Source organism: Oncorhynchus mykiss, chromosome 14 (assembly GCF_057628025.1).
Source record: "Oncorhynchus mykiss isolate SJ-2025 chromosome 14, ASM5762802v1, whole genome shotgun sequence".
In the NCBI taxonomy this organism is placed as follows: Eukaryota; Metazoa; Chordata; class Actinopteri; order Salmoniformes; family Salmonidae; genus Oncorhynchus; species Oncorhynchus mykiss.
Genome location: NC_143035.1, coordinates 31049889 through 31077020, shown reverse-complemented (window position 1 = coordinate 31077020; position 27132 = coordinate 31049889). Strand labels below are relative to the sequence as shown.

Genomic DNA, 27132 nt, shown 5'->3' with positions numbered 1-27132 from the left:
CAGAGCTGTTGTCTCTTCTGAAGCCAGGCAGATCAGATGCAGAGCTGTTGTCTCCTCTGAAGCTAGGCAGATCAGATGCAGAGCTGCTGTCTCTTCTGAAGCCAGGCAGATCAGATGCAGAGCTGTTGTCTCTTCTGAAGCCAGGCAGATCAGATGCAGAGCTGTTGTCTCTTCTGAAGCCAGGCAGATCAGATGCAGAGCTGTTGTCTCTTCTGAAGCCAGGCAGATCAGATGCAGAGCTGTTGTCTCTTCTGAAGCCAGGCAGATCAGATGCAGAGCTGTTGTCTCTTCTGAAGCCAGGCAGATCAGATGCATGTGTTTCAGGAGGAGAGGAGGAGGGGTCTCAAAGGTCTGTCTGTGTTACAGTCTAGAAACCCGAAAAGCTTGTTTTGGATGCTTGATGTGAGAGATGTATTGGTTTTAGCTATTTTCAGTGGCTGAGGAGACAAATGCACTGGACTGGTGTCTATAGAATTGGCTGTGTGCATCAGTTGAATTCTGTCGTAAAGTAGTGTCCTTAAAATGTGTCTGTGGATGGAAGATGTCTGGTTTGATGTACTAATAACTTGAGAACGTCTAGGTCCTTTAGGGACTATTTCCCCACTGTGGCTCCTGTGGGGGAAAGGAGCTGCTTAATTCACAGAGGAAACTAATCACATTGATAGTGTGATCATAGAGTGCTTTAAATCTGCTACTGAACTGATGAGTTACTGATTGTGTGAGGATCATTAAGTTAATTACCTGGCTGATTGCCAGACTATTTTAGTCTGATGATTGGGATGAATTAGATGAAATAACACAATCAGTTTCAGACCGGTTTCAGGCAATTGTTTAACCCACATCTTTTACCCATATTCCTCCTTTTATCTGGGTCACCAGGGCAACCCTTTGTTTCCTAGATATTCTGCCCATTAAAGAAGTTGAGCTATAAGCTATAAGGCAAGCTGAAGCTTTCAATTTTCATTTAAGTTATGGAAAATGGAAAATGGGTGAAAATGAGTTTTCACAACAAGATAAACATATCTTAAGATGTATCAAATGTTCTCATCGGTTGTGTCTCTGTGTCTCTGTGTCTCTGTGTCTCTGTGTCTCTCTGTATCTGTGTCTCTGTGTCTCTGTGTCTCTGTGTCTCTGTGTCTCTGTGTCTCTATGTCTCTGTGTCTCTGTGTCTCTGTGTCTCTATGTCTCTGTGTCTCTGTGTCTCTGTGTCTCTGTGTCTCTGTGTCTCTATGTCTCTGTGTCTCTGTGTCTCTGTGTCTCTATGTCTCTGTGTCTATATGTCTCTATGTCTCTATGTCTCTGTGTCTCTGTGTCTCTGTGTCTCTATGTCTCTGTGTCTCTATGTCTCTATGTCTCTGTGTCTCTGTGTCTCTGTGTCTCTGTGTCTCTATGTCTCTGTGTCTCTGTGTCTCTGTGTCTATATGTCTCTATGTCTCTATGTCTCTGTGTCTCTGTGTCTCTGTGTCTCTGTGTCTCTATGTCTCTATGTCTCTGTGTCTCTGTGTCTCTGTGTCTCTGTGTCTCTGTGTCTCTGTGTCTCTGTGTCTCTGTGTCTCTGTGTCTCTATGTCTCTGTGTCTCTGTGTCTCTGTGTCTCTGTGTCTCTGTGTCTCTGTGTCTATATGTCTCTATGTCTCTATGTCTCTGTGTCTCTGTGTCTCTATGTCTATATGTATCTATGTCTCTATGTCTCTGTGTCTCTGTGTCTCTGTGTCTCTGTGTCTCTATGTCTCTATGTCTCTATGTCTCTGTGTCTCTATGTCTCTATGTCTCTGTGTCTCTGTGTCTCTGTGTCTCTGTGTCTCTGTGTCTCTATGTCTCTGTGTCTCTGTGTCTCTGTGTCTCTGTGTCTCTGTGTCTCTATGTCTCTGTGTCTCTGTGTCTCTGTGTCTCTGTGTCTCTGTGTCTCTGTGTCTCTGTGTCTCTATGTCTCTCTGTCTCTGTGTCTCTGTGTCTCTATGTCTCTGTGTCTCTGTGTCTCTCTGTCTCTGTGTCTCTATGTCTCTATGTCTCTGTGTCTCTGTGTCTCTGTGTCTCTGTGTCTCTGTGTCTCTATGTCTCTGTGTCTCTATGTCTCTGTGTCGCTGTGTCTCTGTGTCTCTGTGTCTCTCTGTCTCTGTGTCTCTATGTCTCTGTGTCTCTATGTCTCTGTGTCTCTGTGTCTCTGTGTCTCTCTGTCTCTGTGTCTCTATGTCTCTGTGTCTCTATGTCTCTGTGTCTCTGTGTCTCTGTGTCTCTATGTCTCTATGTCTCTATGTCTCTGTGTCTCTCTGTCTCTGTGTCTCCATGTCTCTGTGTCTCTGTGTCTCTGTGTCTCTATGTCTCTGTGTCTCTATGTCTCTATGTCTCTGTGTCTCTATGTCTCTGTGTCTCTGTGTCTCTGTGTCTCTCTGTATCTGTGTCTCTATGTCTCTGTGTCTCTGTGTCTCTGTGTCTCTATGTCTCTATGTCTCTGTGTCTCTGTGTCTCTATGTCTCTGTGTCTCTCTGTCTCTGTGTCTCTGTGTCTCTGTGTCTCTATGTCTCTGTGTCTCTCTGTCTCTGTGTCTCTGTGCTGTTTACTGTAATCTCTGTGTGAAAATATACACTACCGGTCACTTAGAAATGTCCTTGTTTTTGAAAGAAAAACTATTTTGTCCATTAAAATAACATCAAATTGATCAGAAATAAAGTGTAGACATTTTAATGTTGTAAATGACTATTGTAGCTGGAAACACCTACATAGGCCCATTATCAGCAACCATCACTCCTGTGTTCCAATGGCACGTTGTGTTAGCTAATCCAGGTTGATCATTTTAAAAGGCTAATTGGTCATTAGAAAACCATTTGCAATTATGTTAGCACAGCTGAAAACTGTTGTTCTGATTAAAGAAGCAATAAAACTGGCCTTTTTTAGACGAGTTGAGTATCTGGAGCATCAGCATTTGTGGGTTCGATTACAGGCTCAAAATGGCCAGAAACAAATACTTTTCTTCTGAATCGCATCAGTCTATTCTTGTTCTGAGAAATGAAGGCTATTCCATGCGAGAAATTGGCAAGAAACTGAAGATCTTGTACAACGCTATGTACTACTCCCTTCACAGAACAGCGCAAACTGGGTCTAACCAGAATAGAAAGAGGAGTGGGAGGCCCCGGTGCACAACTGAGAAAGAGGACAAGTACATTCGAGTGTATAGTTTGAGAAACAGACGCCTCACAAGTCCTCAAATGGTAGCTTCATTAAATAGTACCCGTAAAACACCCGCACTATTTAACGAAGCTGCCAGTTGAGGACTTGTGAGGCATCTGTTAGTACACAGCGTTGTACGAGATCTTCAGTTTCTTGGCAATTTCTCACCTCCTTCCTTTCTCAGAACAAGAATAGACTGACAAGTTTCAGAAGAAAGGCCTTTGTAATCAAACCCACAAATGCTGATGCTCCAGATACTCAACTAGTCTGAAGAAGGCCAGTTTTATTGCCTCTTTAATCAGAACAATAGTTTTCAGCTGTGCTAACATAATTTCAAAATGGTTTTCTAAGGATCAATTAGCCTTTTAAAATGATAAACCTGAATTAGCTAACACAACGTGCCATTGGAACACAGGAGTGATGGTTGCTGATAATGGGCCTCTGTACGGCTATGTAGATATTCCATAAAACATTAACCGTTTCCAGTTACAATAGTCATTTACAACATTAATAATGTCTACACTGTATTTCTGTTAAATTTTATGTTATTTTAATGGACAAAAAATTAGCTTTTCTTCCAAAAACAAGAACATTTCTAAGTGACCCCAAACTTTTGAACGGTAATGTATCTGTGTTACATTATCCCTGTGGTACATCATCCATCTGTTGCATTATCACTGTGGTACATTATCCCTCTGTTATGTTATCCCTGTGGTACATTATCCCTCTGTTAAATTATCCCTGTGGTCAATTATTAATGGGTGGCATTATCCTTGTGATACACTATCCTTGTTGGACATTAGCCATGTGTTACATTATCCCTGTTGTACAGTATCCATGTGTTGCATTATCCCTGTGTTGCATTGTATGTGTCGTACATTATCCACGTGGTACATTATCCATGTGGTACATTATCCATGTGGTATATTACCCACGTGGTACATTATCCATGTGGTATATTATACATGTGGTACATTATCCACGTGGTACATTATCCATGTGGTACATTGTCCATGTGTTGCTTTGTCCCTGTGGTACATTATCCCTGTTTTTCATTATCCCTGTGGTTCATTATCCATGTTTCATTATCCCCGTGGTACATTATCCCTGTGGTTCATTATCCATGTTTCATTATCCCTGTGGTACATTATCCCTGTGTTGCTTTGTCCCTGTAGTACATTATGCCTGTGGTACATTATCCATGTGGTACATTATCCATGTATTGCTTTGTACCTGTGGTACATTATCCCTGTGTCTCTGTGTTTTGTTTTAGCTGACATCATCTCCACGGTGGAGTTTAACCCTTCGGGGGAGCTGCTGGCCACAGGGGACAAAGGAGGAAGAGTGGTGGTCTTCCAGAGAGAGCAGGAGGTATGAAACACTCTCTCTCTCTCTCTCTCTCTTTCTCTCCCTCTCTCTCTCTCTCTCTCTCTCTCTCTCTCTCTCTCTCTCTTTCTGTCCTCCCCCTCTCTAAATGTATAGCTCTATCCCTCTCTTCATCTCTATCTCCCACCTCTCTCTCCCTTCTACCTCTCCCCAGAGACTATAAAATGTCTATAGTACCGTAATGCTACAGCCTAACCTGTGTTTCTGTCCCCCTCTCTCTTCTGCCCTTCTCTCTCCTCCCAAATTAAGAGTCAGCTCCAGTGGCAGGGGGAGTATATTGTGTACCATACCTTCCAATCACCCTGAATGTTTCTCTCTCTCTCTCTTCCCCCCCCCCCCCCCCCCCCCCCCCCCCCCAGACTAAAAGCGAGCCCCAGAGGCGAGGGGAGTATAATGTGTACAGTACGTTCCAGAGTCATGATCCAGAGTTTGACTACCTGAAGAGTCTGGAGATCGAGGAGAAGATCAACAAGATCAGATGGCTGCCACAGCAGAACGCTGCCTACTTCCTCCTCTCCACCAACGGTGAGTGTGTGTGTGTGTGTGTGTGTGCGTTTGCGTGTGTGTGTGCGTGTGCGTGTGTGTGTGTGTGTGTGCGTGTGTATAGGAGTTAGAAGCAGTGGAATTATAGCCAGAGGAGCTCCATCTGGTCGTGTGGCCCTGCTGTGTGTGTGTTCATACATGTGCGTCCGTGCGTGAGTGAGTGTGTGTGTTCTGCTGTTGCATCCATGCGTGAAGCTCTCAATCGGCAAGGATTCTGCTGGTGGCTTTGGCTCAGTCAAACAGAACACACACATATCTAATAGTATAGAAGTAGCCTTTGGATATCGAAAGGCTAGAGGCGAGTGTACAAAACATTAAGAAACCTTGCTGATATTGAGTTGCACCCTCCCCCTCCTTTTTAACCCTCAGAACAGACAGAACAGACTCAGTTCGTCGGGGCATGGACTCTACAAGGTGTTGAAAGCGTTCCACAGGGATGCTGGTCCATGTTGACTCCAATGCTTTCCACAGTTTTGTCTGGTTGTCTGGATGTCCTTTGTGGACCATTGTTGATACACACACAAGAAACCGTAGTGTGAAAAACCCAGAAGCGTTGTTGTTCTTGACACACTCAAACTGGTGCTCCTGGCACCTACTACCATACCAGTTCATAGGCACTTAAATATTGTGTCTTGCCCATTCACCCTCTGAATGACACACACACACCATCCATGTCTCAATGGTCTCAAGGTTAAAACATCCTTCTTTAACCCATCTCCTCTCCTTCATCTACACTGATTGAAGTGTATGTAACAGGTGACATCAATAAGGGATCATAGATTTAACTTGGAGTCACCTGGTCAGTCTGTCATGGAAAGAGCAGGTGTTCCTAATGTTTTGTACTCAGTGTATGTACAATGTGCAGTATGTACAGAGTCTGCCTGGAGGAACCATGAGGTTATGATGAATGGTGACAATAGTCATGCTTTTAATGATTAACCTGCAGATTTGTATCTGATCCTCCTGATGACAGCAGTTATAACATCACTATGTCATCTCTATGAACACTGTCATCGGCAGCACCATCCAGGCTGGCACCGGTCCATCACTGTGACAGATTGAACCCCAGACGCAGCTCACACCTCCCACACTCACTGTAGCATGGAGCTTAATACTCTCTCTCTCTCTCTCTCTCTCTGTCTACCTCTTTGTCTCTCTTTGTCTCTCTTTGTCTCTCTCTCTCTGTCTCTATCTACCTCTTTGTCTCTCTTTGTCTCTCTCTCTCTCTCGCTCTCTTTGTCTCTCGCTCTCACTTTTTCTCTCTCTCTCTCTCTCTCTCAATTCAATTCAATTCAATTCAATTCAAGGGCTTTATTGGCATGGGAAACATGTGTTAACATTGCCAATGCAAGTGAGGTAGATAATATATAAAGTTAATATATCAAGTGAAAAACAACAAAAATTAACAGTAAACATTACACATACAGAGGTTTCAAAACAGTAAAGACATTACAAATATCATATTGTATATATACAGTGTTTTAACAATGTACAAATGGTTAAAGGACACAAGATAAAATAAATAAGCATAAATATGGGTTGTATTTACAATGGTGTGTGTTCTTCACTGGTTGCCCTTTTCTCGTGGCAACAGGTCACAAATCTTGCTGCTGTGATGGCACACTGTGGAATTTCACCCAGTAGATATGGGAGTTTTTCAAATTTGGATTTGTTTTCAAATTCTTTGTGGATCTGTGTAATCTGAGGGAAATATGTCTCTCTAATATGGTCATACATTGGGCAGGAGGTTAGGAAGTGCAGCTCAGTTTCCACCTCATTTTGTGGGCAGTGAGCACATAGCCTGTCTTCTCTTGAGAGCCATGTCTGCCTACGGCGGCCTTTCTCAATAGCAAGGCTATGCTCACTGAGTCTGTACATAGTCAAAGCTTTCCTTAATTTTGGGTCAGTCACAGTGGTCAGGTATTCTGCCGCTGTGTACTCTCTGTTTAGGGCCAAATAGCATTCTAGTTTGCTCTGTTTTTTTGTTAATTCTTTCCAATGTGTCAAGTAATTATCTTTTTGTTTTCTCATGATCTCTCTCTCTCTCCTCTCTCTCTCTCTTTCTCTCTCCTCTCTCTCTTCATTCTCTCTCTCTCTTTCTCTCTCCTCTCTCTCTTCATTCTCTCTCTCTCTCTCTCTCTCTCTCTCTCTCTCCTCTCTCTCTCTCTCTCTTTATCTATCTCTCTCTCTCTCTTTCTCTCTCCTCTCTCTTCATTATCTCTCTCTCTTTCACTCTCTCATTTTCTCTCTGTTTCTGTCTCTCCCTTTGTGTTCGGTGTGCACCTGTGTGTGTGTGTGTGTGTGTGTGTGTGTGTGTGTGTGTGTGTGTGTGTGTGTGTGTGTGTGTGTGTGTGTGTGTGTATGTGTGCGTGTGTATAGACAAGACAGTGAAGCTCTGGAAGATCAGTGAGAGAGACAGACGACCAGAGGGATACAACCTGAAGGATGAAGACGGACGAATCCGAGACCCATCTACAATCACCTCACTACGGGTGAGAACACCAGCCAGGTCATCCATGATACAAGTCAGTGCTCAACATCCATCCATGTCTGAGGACGTTGGGAGATGACGTGGAAACTGGCCACTAGGGGCAACAGTGAGCGCTGTCAAGAAGGTTTCGGTTTTGCTAGGGCTTTGTGGACGGAGATGGAGGAAGGGCTTAAGTTCAACGCAGCAATAGAAAGTTGTTTATATTTTAGTTGTCAGCCTTTCCCAAACCTTAACCCATGAGAGTTCATCCCTAACTATAAGAATTCTGTGTTAATGCCTGAACTAAACCTTAAACACTTTGAAATGTGACGTTTGAGAAACACGTCTAATTCTGACATGAGACTGTGAGAGCTGGTTGCAAAACACACACACGCACGCACACACGCACACACACACACACACACACACGCAAGCACACACACGCACGCGCACGCACACACACACACACGCACACACACACACACACACATGTAAGAGCAGAATAATAAGATGTAAATATCTAATTTTTCTCAGGGTTCCAAATAGGAAATGTTGTTTGATATCACCGACAATAATACTTTATGAATGAGGAATATACTGTATAAAGCAAATGGTTATAATCCAGTCTTCTGGTAATATACAGTATTGCTCTCCCGCGTAAACCCATTGAATTTTGGGTATTCCAAATGGCACATTGCCTGGTGTATTTCTCATTTCTCATTCGGTCCTTATCACTGAGAGAATAATCCGTTTTTAGGGAGACAGGGAGAGAGGGAGACAGGGAGACAGGAAGACAGGGAGACAGGAAGACAGGGAGAGAGGGAGACAGGGAGAGAGGGAGACAGAAAGACAGGGAGAGAGGGAGACAGGAAGACAGGGAGACAGGGAGATAGGGAGACAGGGAGACAGGAAGACAGGGAGACAGAGAGATAGGGAGAGAGGGAGACAGAGAGATAGGGAGAGAGGGAGACAGGGAGAGAGGGAGACAGGGAGATAGGGAGACAGGGAGACAGGAAGACAGGGAGATAGGGAGGCAGGGAGAGAGGGAGACAGGGAGATAGGGAGACAGGAAGACAGGGAGATAGGGAGACAGGGAGAGAGGGAGACAGGGAGATATGGAGACAGGGAGACAGGAAGACAGGGAGATAGGGAGACAGGGAGACAGGAAGACAGGGAGACAGGGAGACAGGAAGACAGGGAGATAGGGAGACAGAGAGATAGGGAGAGAGGGAGACAGGGAGAGAGGGAGACAGGAAGACAGGGAGATAGGGAGACAGGGAGAGAGGGAGACAGGGAGATAGGGAGACAGAGAGATAGGGAGAGAGGGAGACAGGGAGAGAGGGAGACAGGGAGAGAGGGAGACAGGGAGATAGGGAGACAGGAAGACAGGGAGATAGGGAGACAGGGAGAGAGGGAGACAGGGAGATAGGGAGACAGGGAAAGAAGGAGACAGGGAGATAGGGAGACAGGGAGACAGGAAGACAGGGAGATAGGGAGACAGGGAGACAGGAAGACAGGGAGACAGGGAGACAGGAAGACAGGGAGATAGGGAGACAGAGAGATAGGGAGAGAGGGAGACAGGGAGAGAGGGAGACAGGGAGACAGGAAGACAGGGAGATAGGGAGAGAGGGAGACAGGGAGATAGGGAGACAGAGAGATAGGGAGAGAGGGAGACAGGGAGAGAGGGAGACAGGGAGATAGGGAGACAGGGAAAGAAGGAGACAGAGAGAGAGTGAGAGAGTGATCGAAATGTGCACTGTGATGAATACGATGAAATGGATCATCTCTCTCTTTCGCTCTCCTTTCTTTGCAACCCCATCACCCAGGCAACCATGGTCTTTAATTCTCACACAGAGAGTCCCGGTTCAGTGCATCTATTAGTGGCCTCTCTCCTCTGTCTCTGTCTGTCTCTCTCTCTCTCTCTCTCTCTCTCTTTTTCTGTCTCTCTCTCTCCTCTGTCTCTCTCGCTCTCTCTATCTCCCTCTCTCTCTCTCTCAATTCAATTCAATTCAATTCAAGGGGCTAATAATTATTGGCATGGGAAACATGTGTTAACATTGCCAAAGCAAGTGAGGTAGATAATATACAAAAGTGAAATAAACAATACAAATGTACAGTAAACATTACTCATACAGAAGTTTCAAAACAATAAAGACATTGCAAATTTCAAATTATATATATATACATACAATGCTGTAACAATGTACTCTCTCTCTCTCTCTCTCTCTCTGTCTCTCTCTCTCTCTCTCCTATCTCCTCTGCTTCTCCTCCTATGTCCTCCTATACTGTATGTCATATACAGTGCCTTGCGAAAGTATTCGGCCCCCTTGAACTTTGCGACATTTTGCCACATTTCAGGCTTCAAACATAAAGATATAAAACTGTATTTTTTTGTGAAGAATCAACAACAAGTGGGACACAATCATGAAGTGGAACGACATTTATTGGATATTTCAAACTTTTTTAACAAATCAAAAACTGAAAAATTGGGCGTGCAAAATTATTCAGCCCTATAAAGTTAATACTTTGTAGCGCCACCTTTTGCTGCGATTACAGCTGTAAGTCGCTTGGGGTATGTCTCTATCAGTTTTGCACATCGAGAGACTGACATTTTTTCCCATTTCTCCTTGCAAAACAGCTCGAGCTCAGTGAGGTTGGATGGAGAGCATTTGTGAACAGCAGTTTTCAGTTCTTTCCACAGATTCTCGATTGGATTCAGGTCTGGACTTTGACTTGGCCATTCTAACACCTGGATATGTTTATTTTTGAACCATTCCATTGTAGATTTTGCTTTATGTTTTGGATCATTGTCATGTTGGAAGACAAATCTCCGTCCCAGTCTCAGGTCTTTTGCAGACTCCATCAGGTTTTCTTCCAGAATGGTCCTGTATTTGGCTCCATCCATCTTCCCATCAATTTTAACCATCTTCCCTGTCCCTGCTGAAGAAAAGCAGGCCCAAACCATGATGCTGCCACCACCATGTTTGACAGTGGGGATGGTGTGTTCAGCTGTGTTGCTTTTACGCCAAACATAACGTTTTGCATTGTTGCCAAAAAGTTCAATTTTGGTTTCATCTGACCAGAGCACCTTCTTCCACATGTTTGGTGTGTCTCCCAGGTGGCTTGTGGCAAACTTTAAACGACACTTTTTATGGATATCTTTAAGAAATGGCTTTCTTCTTGCCACGCTTCCATAAAGGCCAGATTTGTGCAATATACAACTGATTGTTGTCCTATGGACAGAGTCTCCCACCTCAGCTGTAGATCTCTGCAGTTCATGCAGAGTGATCATGGGCCTCTTGGCTGCATCTCTGATCAGTCTTCTCCTTGTATGAGCTGAAAGTTTAGAGGGACGGCCAGGTCTTGGTAGATTTGCAGTGGTCTGATACTCCTACCATTTCAATATTATCGCTTGCACAGTGCTCCTTGGGATGTTTAAAGCTTGGGAAATCTTTTTGTATCCAAATCCGGCTTTAAACTTCTTCACAACAGTATCTCGGACCTGCCAGGTGTGTTCCTTGTTCTTCATGATGCTCTCTGCGCTTTTAACGGACCTCTGAGACTATCACAGTGCAGGTGCATTTATACGGAGGCTTGATTACACACAGGTGGATTGTATTTATCATCATTAGTCATTTAGGTCAACATTGGATCATTCAGAGATCCTCACTGAACTTCTGGAGAGAGTTTGCTGCACTGAAAGTAAAGGGGCTGAATAATTTTACACGCCCAATTTTTCAGTTTTTGATTTGTTAAAAAAGTTTGAAATATCCAATAAATGTCGTTCCACTTCATGATTGTGTCCCACTTGTTGTTGATTCTTCACAAAAAAATACAGTTTTATATCTTTATGTTTGAAGCCTGAAATGTGGCAAAAGGTCGCAAAGTTCAAGGGGGCCGAATACTTTCGCAAGGCACTGTACCATAATGGATTACAGCTAGTTCCTCTGCAGGGCTCAGTGGTACACTCAGGCCATCCCTGTCCCCTCAGTCCTAAGCTCACTAGGCATGCTGCTGTGCAGTCTACCACTACATTAAAGTGGAGACATACAGTACATGAAGCCATATGAAAAGATGTGCATGTGTGTAGCAGAGACTTAATGGCTGTATAGAACCAGGCTTTCACTGTGTACGGAAATAGAAAGAGATGTCAATCTGTGAATGTTCTCTCCGTCTTAGATTCTAAGATCTGTGAGGCAATTAAGTTTTCTGATATTTAAGAGTCAGTCATGTGATGTGAAAATATGCACTGTGTTATACCTCCCTTCCTCCCTGCCAGGTTCCTGTACTCCAGAACACAGATCTGATGGTGGAGGCGACAGCGCGGCGTGTGTTCAGTAACGCCCACACCTACCACATCAACTCCATCTCTGTGAACTCTGACCTCCAGACCTACATCTCCACCGACGATCTCAGGGTCAACTTGTGGAACCTGGAGATCACCGACCAGAGCTTCAGTATCCTTTCACCTTTACCCCTTAACCCCATACTAACATACCCTCTGTCATAGTTTATCTGTCTACAACATTTATAGGTTACCGACTGCTGCTTTTAATAACCTTTGACCCCTAGGAACAAGTGCTAAAGCCTGTATTCTGTTCCTCTTTCTCTATAAACAATCCAAAACATTTAACTGAATGTGACATCCTGTTGTTCTCCAAAACTGTTATTTCTCCCTGAGCATTCCCCCTCCCCAGACATCGTGGACATTAAGCCGTGTAACATGGAGGATCTGACGGAGGTGATTACAGCAGCGGAGTTCCATCCTCAGCAGTGCAACACCTTGGCTTACAGCAGCAGTAGAGGGTCAGTACGACTCTGTGACATGAGGAAACAGGCGCTCTGCGACACACACTGCAAGTGTGAGTACTGGGAACAGGAACACACAGACAAACACGCACGCACACACTCCACTCAGACATGGCGCACGGTGTGACAGCCATGTCACTATCTGTGGAGGGGGAAATAGATTCAGAAAAGAAGGGAGAGAGGGAGGGAAGTCAAGTCTCTGTCTCGGTCTCGATTGAACCAACCTTTATCCTACTACAGTCAATGGCATGGCTAGGACTGATAACCACAAACATCACTACGGTTGTCTGTCTGTCTTCTCTCCCAGTCAAGACAAGGAATGTCTCAAAGCCCCTGTCTGTCTCTGGGAGCGTCAGATAATATGCATATCCCTCCGAAGGAAATGAATAATGAATACATTGACATTTAAGCTTGAGGCTTGATGGTGTAAGATGTTAAATAAATACCTCCCAATGGAAATACTATGGCTGCTTCCCAAACGGCACCCTATCCCCTATATAGTGTCCTACTGTTGAACAGAGTCCATATCCCCTATATAGTGTACTACTGTTGACCAGAGTCCATATCCCCTATATAGTGTACTACTGTTGACCAGAGTCCATATTCCCTATATAGTGTACTACTGTTGCCCAGAGTCCATATTCCCTATATAGTGTACTACTGTTGACCAGAGTCCATATTCCCTATATAGTGTACTACTGTTGACCAGAGTCCATATTCCCTATATAGTGTACTACTGTTGACCAGAGTCCATATTCCCTATATAGTGTACTACTGTTGACCAGAGTCCATATTCCCTATATAGTGTACTACTGTTGACCAGAGTCCATATTCCCTATATAGTGTACTACTGTTGACCCGTACACACGCACACGCACACGCACACACACACACACACACACACACACACACACACACACACACACACACACACACACACACACACACAGCCCTGTGATGAATACCACCTGTTAATCCAGCAGGACTCCAGTAAGCCCAGCGCCGTGACATTGATTTGTTTTATTTTCTCCCTCATCCCTTTATCCCCTCGTTTTTCATCCCTCGTTAGACTCCCCACTGACACAACACAGAGCTGTTCTCCCTGTGTCAACATAGCAGGGGGAGAAACACACACACACACACACACACACACACACACACACCAAGCAGACAGAGAATTCATTCAATTCAGCTTGTTATTACTGTGGTGTAACTGTTAATTTCCCTCCCTCCCTCCCTCCCTCCCTCCCTCCCTCCCTCCCTCCCTCCCTCCCTCCCTCAGTCTTTGAGGAGCCAGAGGACCCCTCCACTCGTTCATTTTTCTCAGAGATCATCTCTTCCATCTCAGACATCAAGTTTAGTCACAGCGGGCGCTTCTTGATGACACGGGACTACCTGACGGTCAAGGTGTGGGACCTCAACATGGAGACCAGACCGGTCCAGACATACCAGGTAGTGTACGCTGTGTGTGTGTATGCTGTGTGTGTACGCTGTGTGTGTGTACACTGTGTGTGTACGCTGTGTGTGTTTTGCCATGCGTGTAGCCGTGTGTGGATGCGTGCATGTGTGTGTGACTATTGATTGACTTTTGATTACTTCACACCCTAGACATGCTTCATGATGACATGTTCATCCCGTGCCTGACTGATGACACAATCACTCTGCGCCTGACAGGATCTGACCTTCCCAGTATGGCTGTCTTTGACCAGATAGTGTAGACCGGGAGTCACCTGTCACTGTGGGTCACTGTGGGGGGTTTACTAACAGCCAGTATCAGTCTTACAGATGAATCCAGGGTTCAGTAAGTCTTCCCTGGGGTAATTGGTAGGGAAGACAGGGGGAATGATTGGGTTGAGTGATGGGGAGGTTGTCTATGTCATTTGATTTGATTTATCTAAACACTTTGCTCTCCAGAAGGGTAGTTTCATCGTTCATATCAGTGACAATGTAACAATAGTGATCTTGTTGTTTGTTCCCAGGTCCATGATTACCTGAGGGGTAAGCTGTGTTCTCTGTACGAGAACGACTGCATCTTCGACAAGTTTGAGTGTGTCTGGAACGGGTCAGACAGGTGAGTGTGATCTTGTGTGTGTGTGTGTGTGTGTGTGTGTGTGTGTGTGTGTGTGTGTGTGTGTGTGTGTGTGTGTGTGTGTGTGTGTACAGTATGTGTGTGTGTCTGTGTGTCAATCTCCTCTTGTCTCTCTCCAGTGTCATAATGACGGGGTCTTATAATAATTTCTTCCGGATGTTTGATCGGAACACCAAGAAAGATGTGACTCTGGAGGCTTCCAGAGAGAACAGCAAACCCCGGGCCATCCTCAAACCACGCAAGGTAATACTGTAACACAGTTACATATGAAATATGTGCCAAAACTCTTTTCTTTTGGGTTGATGGTATGTCAAAAAAAGATTCTATGCGGTATATTTTGTAAGTCTTTGTATGGTTATTGGATAGAGAGAGTTAGAGGTGAAAGATAGAGTGCTGAAATAGCAGAGGCCAGATTGGAAGCCATGGTATGTGTGCAGACTGCTAGACAACCCTAGGCCATTGATGGATTTGTTTTAATGGATTTGTGTAAGATTAGCAAATGTCCAATGTTAGGATTTTTTTTATGTGAAACTGAAGAGGAGGAAATACTAACAATCTGTGTTAGTATGTGCTCATGAAGTCGCTCCTGTCCTCACCTCCTCTCCTCACATCTCCTCTCCTCACATCTCCCCTCCTCACATCTCCTCACCTCCTCTCCTCACCTCCTCACCTCTCCTCACCTCCTCTCCTCTCCTCAACCATCCTCACCTCTCCTCACCTCCTCACCTCTCCTCACCTCCTCTCCTCACATCTCCTCTCCTCACCTCCTCTCCTCAACTCCTCACCTCCTCTCCTCATCTCACCTCTCCTCATCTCCTCTCCTCAACCATCCTCACCTCTCCTCACCTCCTCACCTCTCCTCACCTCCTCTCCTCTCCTCTCCTCACCTCCTCTCCTCAACTCCTCACCTCCTCTCCTCATCTCACCTCTCCTCATCTCCTCTCCTCAACCATCCTCACCTCTCCTCACCTCCTCTCCTCACCTCCTCTTCTCACCTCCTCTCCTCTCTTCCTCTATAGGTGTGTGTGGGTGGGAAGCGTCGTAAAGACGAGGTGACTGTTGACAGTCTGGACTTCAGTAAGAAGATCCTCCACTCCGCCTGGCACCCACAGGAAAACATCATCGCCGTGGCAGCCAGTAACAACCTCTACATCTTCCAGGACAAGGTCACCTAGGCAGAAGAGGAAAAGGATGGAGTGGAGATAGAGAGGCGAGAGGAATGGAGGGGTTAGAGAGATGAGGAGAGGAATGGAGGGGTTAGAGAGATGAGGAGAGGAATGGAGGGGTTAGAGAGATGAGGAGAGGAATGGAGGGGAGATAGAGAGACATGAGGAGAGGAATGGAGGGGAGATAGAGAGACAAGAGGAGAGGAATGGAGGGGAGATAGAGAGACATGAGGAGAGGAATGGAGGGGTTAGAGAGATGAGGAGAGGAATGGAGGGGTTAGAGAGATGAGGAGAGGAATGGAGGGGTTAGAGAGATGAGGAGAGGAATGGAGGGGTTAGAGAGATGAGGAGAGGCATGGAGGGGTTAGAGAGATGAGGAGAGGAATGGAGGGGTTAGAGAGATGAGGAGAGGAATGGAGGGGAGATAGAGAGATGAGGAGAGGAATGGAGGGGAGATAGAGAGGCGAGAGGAATGGAGGGGTTAGAGAGATGAGGAGAGGAATGGAGGGGAGATAGAGAGACACGAGGAGAGGAATGGAGGGGAGATAGAGAGGCGAGAGGAATGGAGGGGTTAGAGAGATGAGGAGAGGAATGGAGGGGAGATAGAGAGATGAGGAGAGGAATGGAGGGGAGATAGAGAGACAAGAGGAGAGGAATGGAGGGGAGATAGAGAGGCGAGAGGAATGGAGGGGTTAGAGAGATGAGGAGAGGAATGGAGGGGTTAGAGAGATGAGGAGAGGAGAGGAGGGGTTAGAGAGATGAGGAGAGGAATGGAGGGGTTAGAGAGATGAGGAGAGGAATGGAGGGGAGATAGAGAGACATGAGGAGAGGAATGGAGGGGAGATAGAGAGGCGAGAGGAATGGAGGGGTTAGAGAGATGAGGAGAGGAATGGAGGGGAGATAGAGAGATGAGGAGAGGAATGGAGGGGAGATAGAGAGACAAGAGGAGAGGAATGGAGGGGAGATAGAGAGGCGAGAGGAATGGAGGGGTTAGAGAGATGAGGAGAGGAATGGAGGGGAGATAGAGAGATGAGGAGAGGAATGGAGGGGAGATAGAGAGACAAGAGGAGAGGAATGGAGGGGAGATAGAGAGGCGAGAGGAATGGAGGGGTTAGAGAGATGAGGAGAGGAATGGAGGGGAGATAGAGAGACACGAGGAGAGGAATGGAGGGGAGATAGAGAGACAAGAGGAGAGGAATGGAGGGGAGATAGAGAGACGTGAGGATAGGAATGGAGGGGAGATAGAGAGATGAGGAGAGGAATGGAGGGGTTAGAGAGACACGAGGAGAGGAATGGAGGGGAGATAGAGAGATGAGGAGAGGAATGGAGGGGAGATAGAGAGACATGAGGAGATGAGGAGGAATGGAGGGGAGATAGAGAGACAAGAGGAGAAGAGGAGGAATGGAGGGGAGATAGAGAGACAAGAGGAGAGGAATGGAGGGGAGATAGAGAGACAAGAGGAGAGGAATGGAGGAAACGAGAGAGAAAGAGAAATGGATGTTTGTTTATCTCTTCACTAAGCGTTCCTCCTCCTCTCCTCTTGTCTCTCTATCTCCCCTCCATTCCTCCTACGCTCCTCTTGTCTCTCTATCTCCCCTCCATTCCTCTCCTCTTGTCTCTCTATCTCCCCTCCATTCCTCCTCTTCTCCTCTTGTCTCTCTATCTCCCCTCCATTCCTCCTCATCTCCTCTTGTCTCTCTATCTCCGGCTCCATTCCTCCTCCTCTCCTCTTGTCTCTCTATCTCCACTCCATTCCTCCTCCTCTCCTCTTGTCTCTCTATCTCCACTCCATTCCTCCTCCTCTCCTCTTGCCTGCCTTGTTGCTGTAAGCCAGATATGGCTGGAGGGAATGCTGGAATTCCCGGAATAGGAATTTCTAGAACACACTTGAGAATTCCCGCTCCGAATGTGGCAGTGTTCAGCCTGGATAAAGTTAAAGATGAAGACAGATGATTCTTCTAGTCCTGAGTGGAATGAAGCTAGCCGCCTGCTCTGGCCTGAACAAGCCTCTCCGTGGCCTTCAGTTAACTGTTTTATTTATTCATTTGGATGACACATGAAGGAGCGCTGGAGCGTTGTGATGCAACCAGAGTAAGACTGGACTTGACTAGACTGGAGTCACACATGAACTGAGATGAACAGAGACGTAGCAGAACGCTGTCTGACCAGGTGCCATTTTGTTTCGGTTGCAAGATGTGAGAGGACACTTTTTCGAGAACACAGACATTTATGGAGGCTAAAAAAGTATCTCCAACCCTCTTTCCTCCTGTCCTCCTGTCCTCTCCAGCCATCAGGCCAGATCTTTCCCATCCCATCTGGAGGTTTAGACAGGAGGCCACTGGACATGGACATAACTGTTAGACAACTAACTGAACCTTCATTATAGCACTGAAGGGGGTCTGTCTCACAGTATCCTCACTTGCATACCACTGACTGTAAACCAATGTCTTAGATAGTATGCTGTGGATATTGGGACAAATACAGTCTAACAGTATGGATGTTTCAGCCTGTCTCTGGCGTGAGACTGTCTTTAATAATGTGAATGATGTGATTAGGCCTCTTTGAGGCCAGATCGATGTTTTTATTTTATTTAATTATGTCGTTTTTTTCTGTGAGTTTCTTTTTCTTGTCAATGATTCTGTTTTTGAAGCTGTGGTGCCTTATTTTTTCTTATGCAGGGTTGATGTGGGGTGGGGGAGGGTGGGGAGGATGAGGATGAGGAGGATGAGGAGGGTGGGGAGGATGAGGAGGGTGGGGAGGATGAGGAGGGTGGGGAGGATGAGGAGGATGAGGAGGGTGGGGAGGATGAGGAGGGTGGGGAGGATGAGGAGGGTGGGGAGAATGAGGAGGGTGGGGAGGATGAGGAGGATGAGGAGGGTGGGGAGGATGAGGAGGATGGAGGAGGATGGGGAGGATGAGGAGGGTGGGGGAGGATGAGGAGGGTTGGGGAGGATGAGGAGGATGGGGAGGGTGGGGAGGATGAGGAGGATGGGGAGGATGAGGAAGGTGGGGTGGATGAGGAGAATGGGGAGGATGAGGAGGATGGGTAGGGTGGGGATTAGGATGGGGAGGATGAGGAGGATGGGGAGGGTGGAGAGAATGAGGAGGGGGGAGGATGAGGAGGATGGGGAGGATGAGGAGGATGGGTAGGGTGGGGATTAGGATGGGGAGGATGAGGAGGATGGGGAGGGTGGGGAGGATGAGGAGGGGGGGAGGATGAGGAGGATGAGGAGGGGGGGAGGATGAGGAGGATGAGGAGGGGGGGGAGGATGAGGAGGATGGTGAAAACAATACAAGTGTGAATGTTTTTTACCCAAAAATATTAACATAGGGGAAAAAAGCTAAGCAAATGTAACTTCCCAGTTAGAAGTACTTGAATTCATCATGTTTTACTTTATCACTTCACGTTAGCAACCGACTGCACATTTATCATTCATGGGATGTTTATGCATGTCCCTGATTGGACCACTCCGCAGTAGTCTTACCATGCAGTGTATTAATATGACCAGCTAAATGACAAGACACAAAAAAGAATAATCTCAGCACCCCCACGACCAAACTACTTCCCGCAGCTATGGTCATATTATAACACAGTAAAAGACAGCCGGTTCTGTGTCTCATAACCAGAGTTTTCCCTAATCAAGCCACTCCATGAGAAACACCTCTGGGCCCTACTCCGAATATATCCGTAGATATACAGACATGGCTCTTCTGTAACCAGGGGTAGGATGAAGTTGCCCCTAAATGCTGATCTTAGGTCAGTTTTGTGTTTTTCCCTCTAAGGGAAGGTTAGAATTGGGGAAGGGGAAGCTGATCCTAGATCTGTGCCAACAGACTACTTCAAGCTGGCAGTTTCCAACGAGAGAGGATGGTATCATGTCTTCAAGCCGAACATCCAGTGATAAGGCATCAATGATATCAGGGACTTTTAGCTATCTGTTCATCCCAAATGGCACCCTATTCCCATGGTCAAACACAGTGCACATTACAGGAAATGGGGTGCCATTAGTGAGGAACTCTATGATTCCTTTACAAAGTAATGTCTTCTAAACAAATTCAGTTTTGAAACAAACAGTTTGTATGGCTCAGAATGTAATGAAATGCAAGTCATTTACCATGCAGTCCTGGCGCTTACTAGAATTCTTTTGAATAAAAAGGTTTGTGCAAGTTTAAGCATGCATTTTCTGTCTTTTTTTGTAGTTGTAATAGATCCGTAATCAAATGTATGGGTGTATTTTCCATTGTGTTCACTGTTCATAGAACTGCTCAGTGTAGAAGTAGTGGTAGTGGTGTTTGAAAGATGAAGAGCGCCCTCATCTGGACAAAAGACAAGCCAAGAATGTCTTGCTGGTCTTCCTCGTGTGACGTTCTCCTATCTTATATTGTAAATAATAATCACTATGATAAACATACATTTAGATTAAGTTATTTTTGTTGTTGTTGCAAATTAAACTAATTTAGGGGACACAAATCTTTATTTTCAGGCTATTCCAAAAAGAGAAATGATGATTCTGAGTCGACAGTTTAAGACATTTTGAAGAAATAATAACGTGTTCACACATTTTGAGGAAATATTATATGAACCATAGTCTTAGACATAGTAAAGGCCTATACATGGATATTACCTGTTGGGTTTATTACTCACACTGGCTCTTGGTCTTCTAGTCCGAGGCAAGACAGAGATGATTAATTCACAGCGTCAAACTCGCCTGCTGTCGCTCCAAATTAGAAAGTCGTGTTTAATTTGATGCACTGGGGACTGAATCGCTACGTCGTGCAGCGCAGCGCCTGTTGAGTACAGTTGGAAAAGGTACAGCGTTCTAATTGGCCCGGGGAGTTTCGCGCAGTTTATTCAGCTGGGGATGGCAACTGTCAATCAAACTGCAGCCTTTATAAACGCGGATAAACCCATCAGGAGACAAACAGACAGGACAGGAGTGTCTGGAAGCAAATCGATTTTTGACAAGCAGATTAGGCTACAATCAGGAGTTGAGTTTTAGAACGAGATAGATCCATTCACTTGTTTGTTGTTTAATCTTTGAAAATATTTTTCTCAAAATACTTTTTTTCGAGTAGTCAGTCTTTTTTATAAGTCCATTTTTCCAGCAGTTTTCATTTCCATCGGAGTAGGCTTCTTGTATTAAGTCGGCTTTCAATATACTATTCTCTACATAAAAAGACAAGTCTAAGCCTTCTCTCTCCACCGCCTGTTTCTTCTGAGATGGATAAACTGCCAGGGGTGAACGTATCCACTGCTAATAGCTCGACTGTGGACCGACTTCGTCCTTCGGTCATAGAGCGTGGTTCCTACGAGCACCTGGATCCAGGCGAGCTGCATGTCCTTGTGCCTGTCATTCTGGGGGTGATCTGTGTCCTTGGGCTGGCCGGTACTCTCACAGCCATGGGCATCCTGATCTCCAACGCTCACCGTGGGAAACTCTCCCTCATCAATGCTCTCATCCTCAACCTGATGTTTGCCGACGGCCTTGTCCTGGCGTTCGCCCTCCCGTTCCGTGCCGCCGCCTTCTCCAAACCCACCTGGACGCTTGGCTGGGCAGTGTGCAAGACCTGTGATTGGTTCCTGCAGAGCTGCATGGCTGCGAAGAGTTTTACCGTAGCGGTGTTGGCTAAGGCTTGTTACCGTTACGTCTCTAACCCGACTAAACAGGTCAGCATCCGTCTACGCTCCATCCTATTGGTGATGTGGTTCCTCTGGCTGTCTGCCTGCTCCGCTCCCATCCCTACCTGGCTGTTCTCCTCACTGCAGAGAGAGACCCGGGGGCTGGTGTGTGTGCAGGTGGTTCCCCCCGAAGCGCAGGACTTCATGTCGGTCTACGTCAAGGCGTACCCCCTCGGTGTGTTCTGCGCCCCTTTGAGTTTTGCCCTGCTGTATTTCTGGTGGGCGTATGGGCGGTGCCAGCGGCGCTGTAGTAAGACCCAGAACCTCCGAACGCAGATCAGATCCAGGAAGCTCACGCTGATGTTGTTCAGTCTGACGGTAGCCATGGCGATGCTGTGGCTGCCGCAGTGGGTGGTCTGGGTGTGGGAGAGGCACGCCGCGGAGCGAGAGGCACAGGGACCGAGAGAGGAAGAACCCTTTGTCGTCTTCTCTCCCCCTCTCCTCTTCTCCATCTCCGCCCTGCTCCTCACCTTCTCTCTCTCCCTGGTGAACCCCATCATCGTCCTCTCTCTGTCGGAGGAGTTCACAGAGGGGTACAGGGGTCTGTGGAGGCGCCTTACTCTTCGTAAACACACCCCGTCCAACCTAAACCCCAAACCCGGGCCCCACGCACCCACCGCCCCCCTGTCCCCTTGCCCACGACCAGAGACCTCAGGCCAGCTGCAGGGAGGAGACGGAAGCCTAGGCCCCATCCCTACCCAGGAGACTAGAGTTGATCCCCAGCCCCAGGCGGAGCAGGGAGGGGTGGAGGAGGTGGATGCGGAGGGAGAGAGCCCCCGGGATGGGATCGTACTGCTGGATGTGGAGCAGTTCTGGCATGAAAGAGAGACAGGCTCGATGACAGAGGAGAATGATCCCATACCCTGGGAGCACCAGGAGGGAGCACCAGCCGAGGGGAGGAAGTGAACAGAGGATGTGAGGGAAGGAAGCAAGGAGAGGATACACACACTGACAAACAGTTTGGGTTCTAAAAGGCAACTCAGTATTCAGCTACATCTGTCCTTGTTCACCCCTGAGCTTTGTGTATCTGTCTATCTTGTGTGGTTTTTGTGATCAAATTGTGTTACCCACCACCACCAGTGATTTTTAAGCAAAAGGTTGTTTGAGAGTTGTTGCACACTGCCTCAATGATGCCTGATACACTATTTAGCATCGAGACCAGCCAGTAAGCCTCCCCTCTCTCTTCCTCTCAGCTAGCTCCACAGCGTTCAAACAACCTTCAAACAACACACACAGCGACTATATCTGCAGCTGTAATGGACTGACATTTGATTATACCTCACTGGACTGAAGATCAGTCAACGCAGGAGTCAACCCAGGCGTCAACACAGGAGTCAACACACGAGACAATGGTTGGTATTCATTCAACTGTGTTTATGATATTGCTTGATGGGATACATTGGTTATTGTTGTCATGTTGACTATTGTTAAAAAAATAATACTTTGTTATATTTCACTGTAGATGTGTTTATATATATATATATATATATAAATACAGTACCAATCAAAGTTTTGGACACCTACTCATTCAAGGGTTTTTCTTTATTTTGACTATTTTCTACATTGTACAATAATGGTGAAGACTTCAGAATTACGAAATAACACATATGGAATCATGTAGTAACACAAAAAGTGTTAAACAAATCATAACATATTTTAGATTTTAAATTCTTCAAAGTAGCCACCCTTTGCCTTGATGACAGGCTTTGCACACTCTTTGCATTTTCTCAACCAGATTCATGGAGAATGCTTTTCTGACAATCTTGAAAGAGTTCACACAAATGCTGAGCACATGTTGGCTGCTTTTCCTTCCCTCTGCGGTCTAACTCCTCCCAAACCATCTCATTTGGGTTGAGGTCTGGTGATTGTGGAGACCCAGGTCAAATAGCCCTTACACACACAACCTGGAGGTGTATTTTGGGTCATTGTCCTGTGGAAAAACAAATGATAGTCCCACTAAACGCAGACCAGGTGGGATGGCATATTGCTGCAGAATGCTGTGGTAGCCTGCTGTTTAAGTGTGCCTTGAATCCTAAATAAATCACAGACAGTGTCACCAGAAAAGCATCCCCATACTGTTACACCTCCTCCTCCATACTTCATGATGGGAACCACACGTGCTGAGATCATCCGTTCACCTACTCTGTGTCTCACAAAGACACAGCGGTTGGAACCAAAAATCTCAAATTTAGACCAAAGGACAGATTTCCACCGGTCAAACATCCATTGCTCGTGTTTCTTGGCCCAAGCAAGTCTCTTCTTATTATTGGTGTCCTTTAGTAGTGGTTTCTTTGCAACAATTCGACCATAAAGGCCTGATTCACACAGTCACCTCTGAACTGTTGATGTTGAGATGTGTCTGTTACATGAACTCTGTGAAACATTTATTTGGGCTGCAGTCTGAGGTGCAGTTAACTCTAATGAATTTATCCTCTGCAGCAGAGGTAACTCTGGGTCTTCCTTTCCTGTGTTGGTCCTCATGAGAGCCAGTTTCATCATAACTGCACCTCATGATGTTTTTTTGCGACTGCACTTGAAGAAACTTTCAAAGTTCTTGAAATTTTTTGGATTGACTGATCTTCATGTCTTGAAGTAATGATGGACTGTCATTTCTCTTTGCTTATTTGAGCTGTTCTTGCCATAATATGGACTTGGTCTTTTACCAAATAGGGCTATCTTCTGTATACTTTCCCTATCTTGTCACAACACAACTACAGATTGGCTCAAACACATTAAGAAGGAAAGAAATTCCACAAATTAACTTACAATAAGGCACACCTGTTAATTGAAATGCATTCCAGGTGACTACCTCATGAAGCTGGTTGAGAGAATGCCTAGAGTGTGCAAAGCTTTCATCAAGGCAAAGGGTGGCTACTTTGAAGAATCTCAAATCTAGGATATATTTTGATTTGTTTAACACCTTTTTGATTAATATATATATATATATTTATATACTCATCAATCTACACACAATACCCCATAATGACAAAGCGGAAAAAAAAGGAGTTTTTAGAAATGTTTGCAAATGTATTAAAAATAAAAGATTGATCATCTTTGAGATGTTTCTACATCTTGATTGGAGTACACATGTGGTAAATTAATTTGATTGGACCTGATTTGGAAAGGCACAAACCTTTGGGTACCAAAAAATGTCTGCAGCATTGAAGGTCCTCAGGTGTACTCCAGCATCATGCTGTGGAGATATTTTTCAGTGGCAAGTACTGGGAGCCTAGTCAGGATCGAGGGAAAGATGCAGCAAATTACAGAGAGATCCTTGATGAAGTTTAGGACCTGAGCCTGGGGCGAAGGTTCACCTTCCAACAGGACAACGACCCTAAGCACACAGCCAAGACAATGCAGGAGTAGCTTCGGGACAAGTCTCTGAATGTCCTTGAGTGGCCCAACCAGAGGTCGGACTTGAACCTGATCAAACATCTCTTGAGAGACCTGAAAATAGCTGTGCCGTGACGCTCCCCATCCAACCTGACAGAGCTTGAGAGGATCTGCAGAGAAGAATGGGAGAAACTCCCCAAATACAAGTGTGCCAAGCTTGTAGTGTCATACCCAAGAAGACTCAAGGCTGTAATCACTGCCAAAGGTGCTTCAACAAAGTGCTGAGTAAAGGGCCTCAATACTTATGTAAATGTGATATTTCCGTTTTTTATAAATACATTTGTAATAAATTTGCAAACATTTCTAAAAACCTGTTTTTGTATATATATATATATATATATATATATATATATATATATATATATATATATTGTAGGTATTCTACTTATCCTTGAAGTAATGACCAACAGTAATGTCCTTTGTAAATACCACAAAGAGTTACAAAATAAACTCTACATAAGCCTGTTATGATTTGATTCAGCAACAACATAGAAAAAGAAATCAACTTTAGGAACCAGTAAGTGCATTTACGTACGCTATTGAACAGCATTTGATGTTACTGTTACAGGTATCAGTGTTTTATTCTCCTATTTGAAGTGGTTTTGTAATGATATGTGCTTGTAAAAAAGGTTGTTTACATTAAAGTGATATATAACATTGACCCTGTGCTTCATTTATGTAACATTTCCATGTTTTGTCCTATTGAATTAGTTGGACCAAGGATGTCAGAGTGTGACCATCAAAGACACCACGACATCAGTGCAGGCAGTACTCTTCAGAATGACTTTAACAATAACCACTGGTCAGTGGATGATGTTGCTAGGATACGGAGGTACGGACATGGGGAAATGGAGTGGGGGGGGGGGGGGGTCAGCGACCCTGGGATAGAACACAGCTGGCTACAGAACTAATGACCACACACACACACACACACTCCAGATGGACCCCTGTCTGTTGGCATTTACGGGCCGGCCATTATAACCTGTGTTAAGCAGATTATTATATATTTGTTTTCACCTGTTTAACCAGGTTGGCCAGTTGAGGACAAGTTCTCATTTACAACTGCGACCTGGACAAGATAAAGCAAAGCAGTGCGTCAAAAACAACAACACAGAGTTACACATAAACAAACGTACAGTCAATAACACAATAGGAAAATCTATGTACAGTGTGTGCACATGTAGAAGAGTAGGGAGGTAAGGCAATAAATAGGCCATAGAGGCGAAATAATTACAATTTAGCATTAGTAGATGATAGATGTGAAGATGATGATGTGCAAATAGAGATACTGGGGTGCAAAAGAGAAAGAGGGAAAGTAATAATATGGGGATGAGGGAGATGGGTGTGCTATTTACAGATTGGCTGTGTACAAGTACAGGTACTGTGTACTGGTACAGTGATTAGCTGTCAGCTGCTCTGAGTTAGAGAGGGAGATATAAGACTCCAGCTTCAGTGATTTTTGCAATTCGTTCCAGTCATTGGCAGCAGAGAACTGGAAGGAAAGGCGGCCAAAGCAAGTGTTGGCTTAGGAGGTGACCAGTGAGATATACCTGCAGGAGCGTGTGCTACGGATGGGTGTTGCTATGGTGACCAGTGAGCTGAGATAAGGTGGGGCTTTACCTAGCATAGACTTATAGATGACCTGGAGCCAGTGGGTTTGGTGACAAATATGTAGTGAGGGCCAGCCAACAGGAGCATACAGGTCGCAGTGGTGGGTAGTATATGGGGCGTTGGTGACAAAACGGATGGCCCTGTGATAGACTACATCTAGTTTGCTGAGTAGAGTGTTGGAGGCTACTTTGTAAATGACATCCAAGATGGCGTAGCAGTCAGACGTATTTGTCCTTCGTCTTGTCGTGTATATATATTTTTTGATATTTTTCTTCGCATATCTTTTTATATTTTTCTTAACCCTTATTTCAAAATACATTCCTGCAACCCGCCTCACCCAATGTGGTGTGGACCTGCTTTTTCTCAAACTTATTTTTCTTTGCCTCTTACTGGAATCTCTCCAACATAGCCAGCTAACTAGCCAGCTAACGGTCATCAGCTAACCTCTAGCTCGGTTGTACAACGCGATTCAACCAGAGCATACCGGACCTATTTTTTCTCTCCATATCCCCGGATTCCTATCGCAAGCTCTGAACCTTCTCACCTTCCGACCTTCGCAGCTAACGTCCCCTGAATGCTAGTTGTCTAGAGCACAACGGACTGTTGGCTTACGAGGCCCATCGAATACATTCCGAAGCCACTAGCTAGCAGTCAGCTATCCTTTGCTAGCGGTCATCAGCTACCTTTATCCCGGACAACTCTCGCCAGTCTGTACAGCGTGACTCAAACCAGAGCTAGTCGGACTTATTCTTCTCGATATCTCCGGATTCCTACAGCAAGTTCTGAACCTATTTTTATTTTATTTAATTTTTAAAAAT

At 45.5% G+C, this 27132-nt stretch overlaps 2 protein-coding genes across 3 annotated transcripts in view; both read left to right on the top strand.

Annotated features, from left to right (window-relative positions):
* Nucleotides 1-16149, top strand: part of LOC118938717 (serine/threonine-protein phosphatase 2A 55 kDa regulatory subunit B beta isoform) — a 79808-nt gene extending 63659 nt beyond the window's left edge. The window contains exons 2-10 of one of the 2 annotated variants that reach the window (XM_036943297.2): nucleotides 4441-4538; nucleotides 4913-5078; nucleotides 7476-7588; nucleotides 11846-12023; nucleotides 12264-12428; nucleotides 13658-13827; nucleotides 14355-14446; nucleotides 14584-14707; nucleotides 15484-16149. In XM_036943297.2, the coding sequence (XP_036799192.1) occupies nucleotides 4441-4538; nucleotides 4913-5078; nucleotides 7476-7588; nucleotides 11846-12023; nucleotides 12264-12428; nucleotides 13658-13827; nucleotides 14355-14446; nucleotides 14584-14707; nucleotides 15484-15639 (1262 nt within the window). In that variant the 3' untranslated portion in view covers nucleotides 15640-16149. The remainder of the gene's footprint in view (nucleotides 1-4440; nucleotides 4539-4912; nucleotides 5079-7475; nucleotides 7589-11845; nucleotides 12024-12263; nucleotides 12429-13657; nucleotides 13828-14354; nucleotides 14447-14583; nucleotides 14708-15483) is intronic. The other variant, XM_036943296.2, reaches the window with a different exon arrangement.
* Nucleotides 16150-20379: 4230 nt separating this feature from the next.
* On the top strand, nucleotides 20380-25036 carry LOC110504604 (G protein-coupled receptor 151). Its single transcript, XM_021583364.3, has one exon. The coding sequence runs from the start codon at nucleotides 20852-20854 to the stop codon at nucleotides 22214-22216; it is 1365 nt and encodes a 454-aa protein (XP_021439039.2). The 5' UTR covers nucleotides 20380-20851; the 3' UTR covers nucleotides 22217-25036.
* The last annotated feature ends 2096 nt before the right edge of the window (nucleotides 25037-27132 follow it).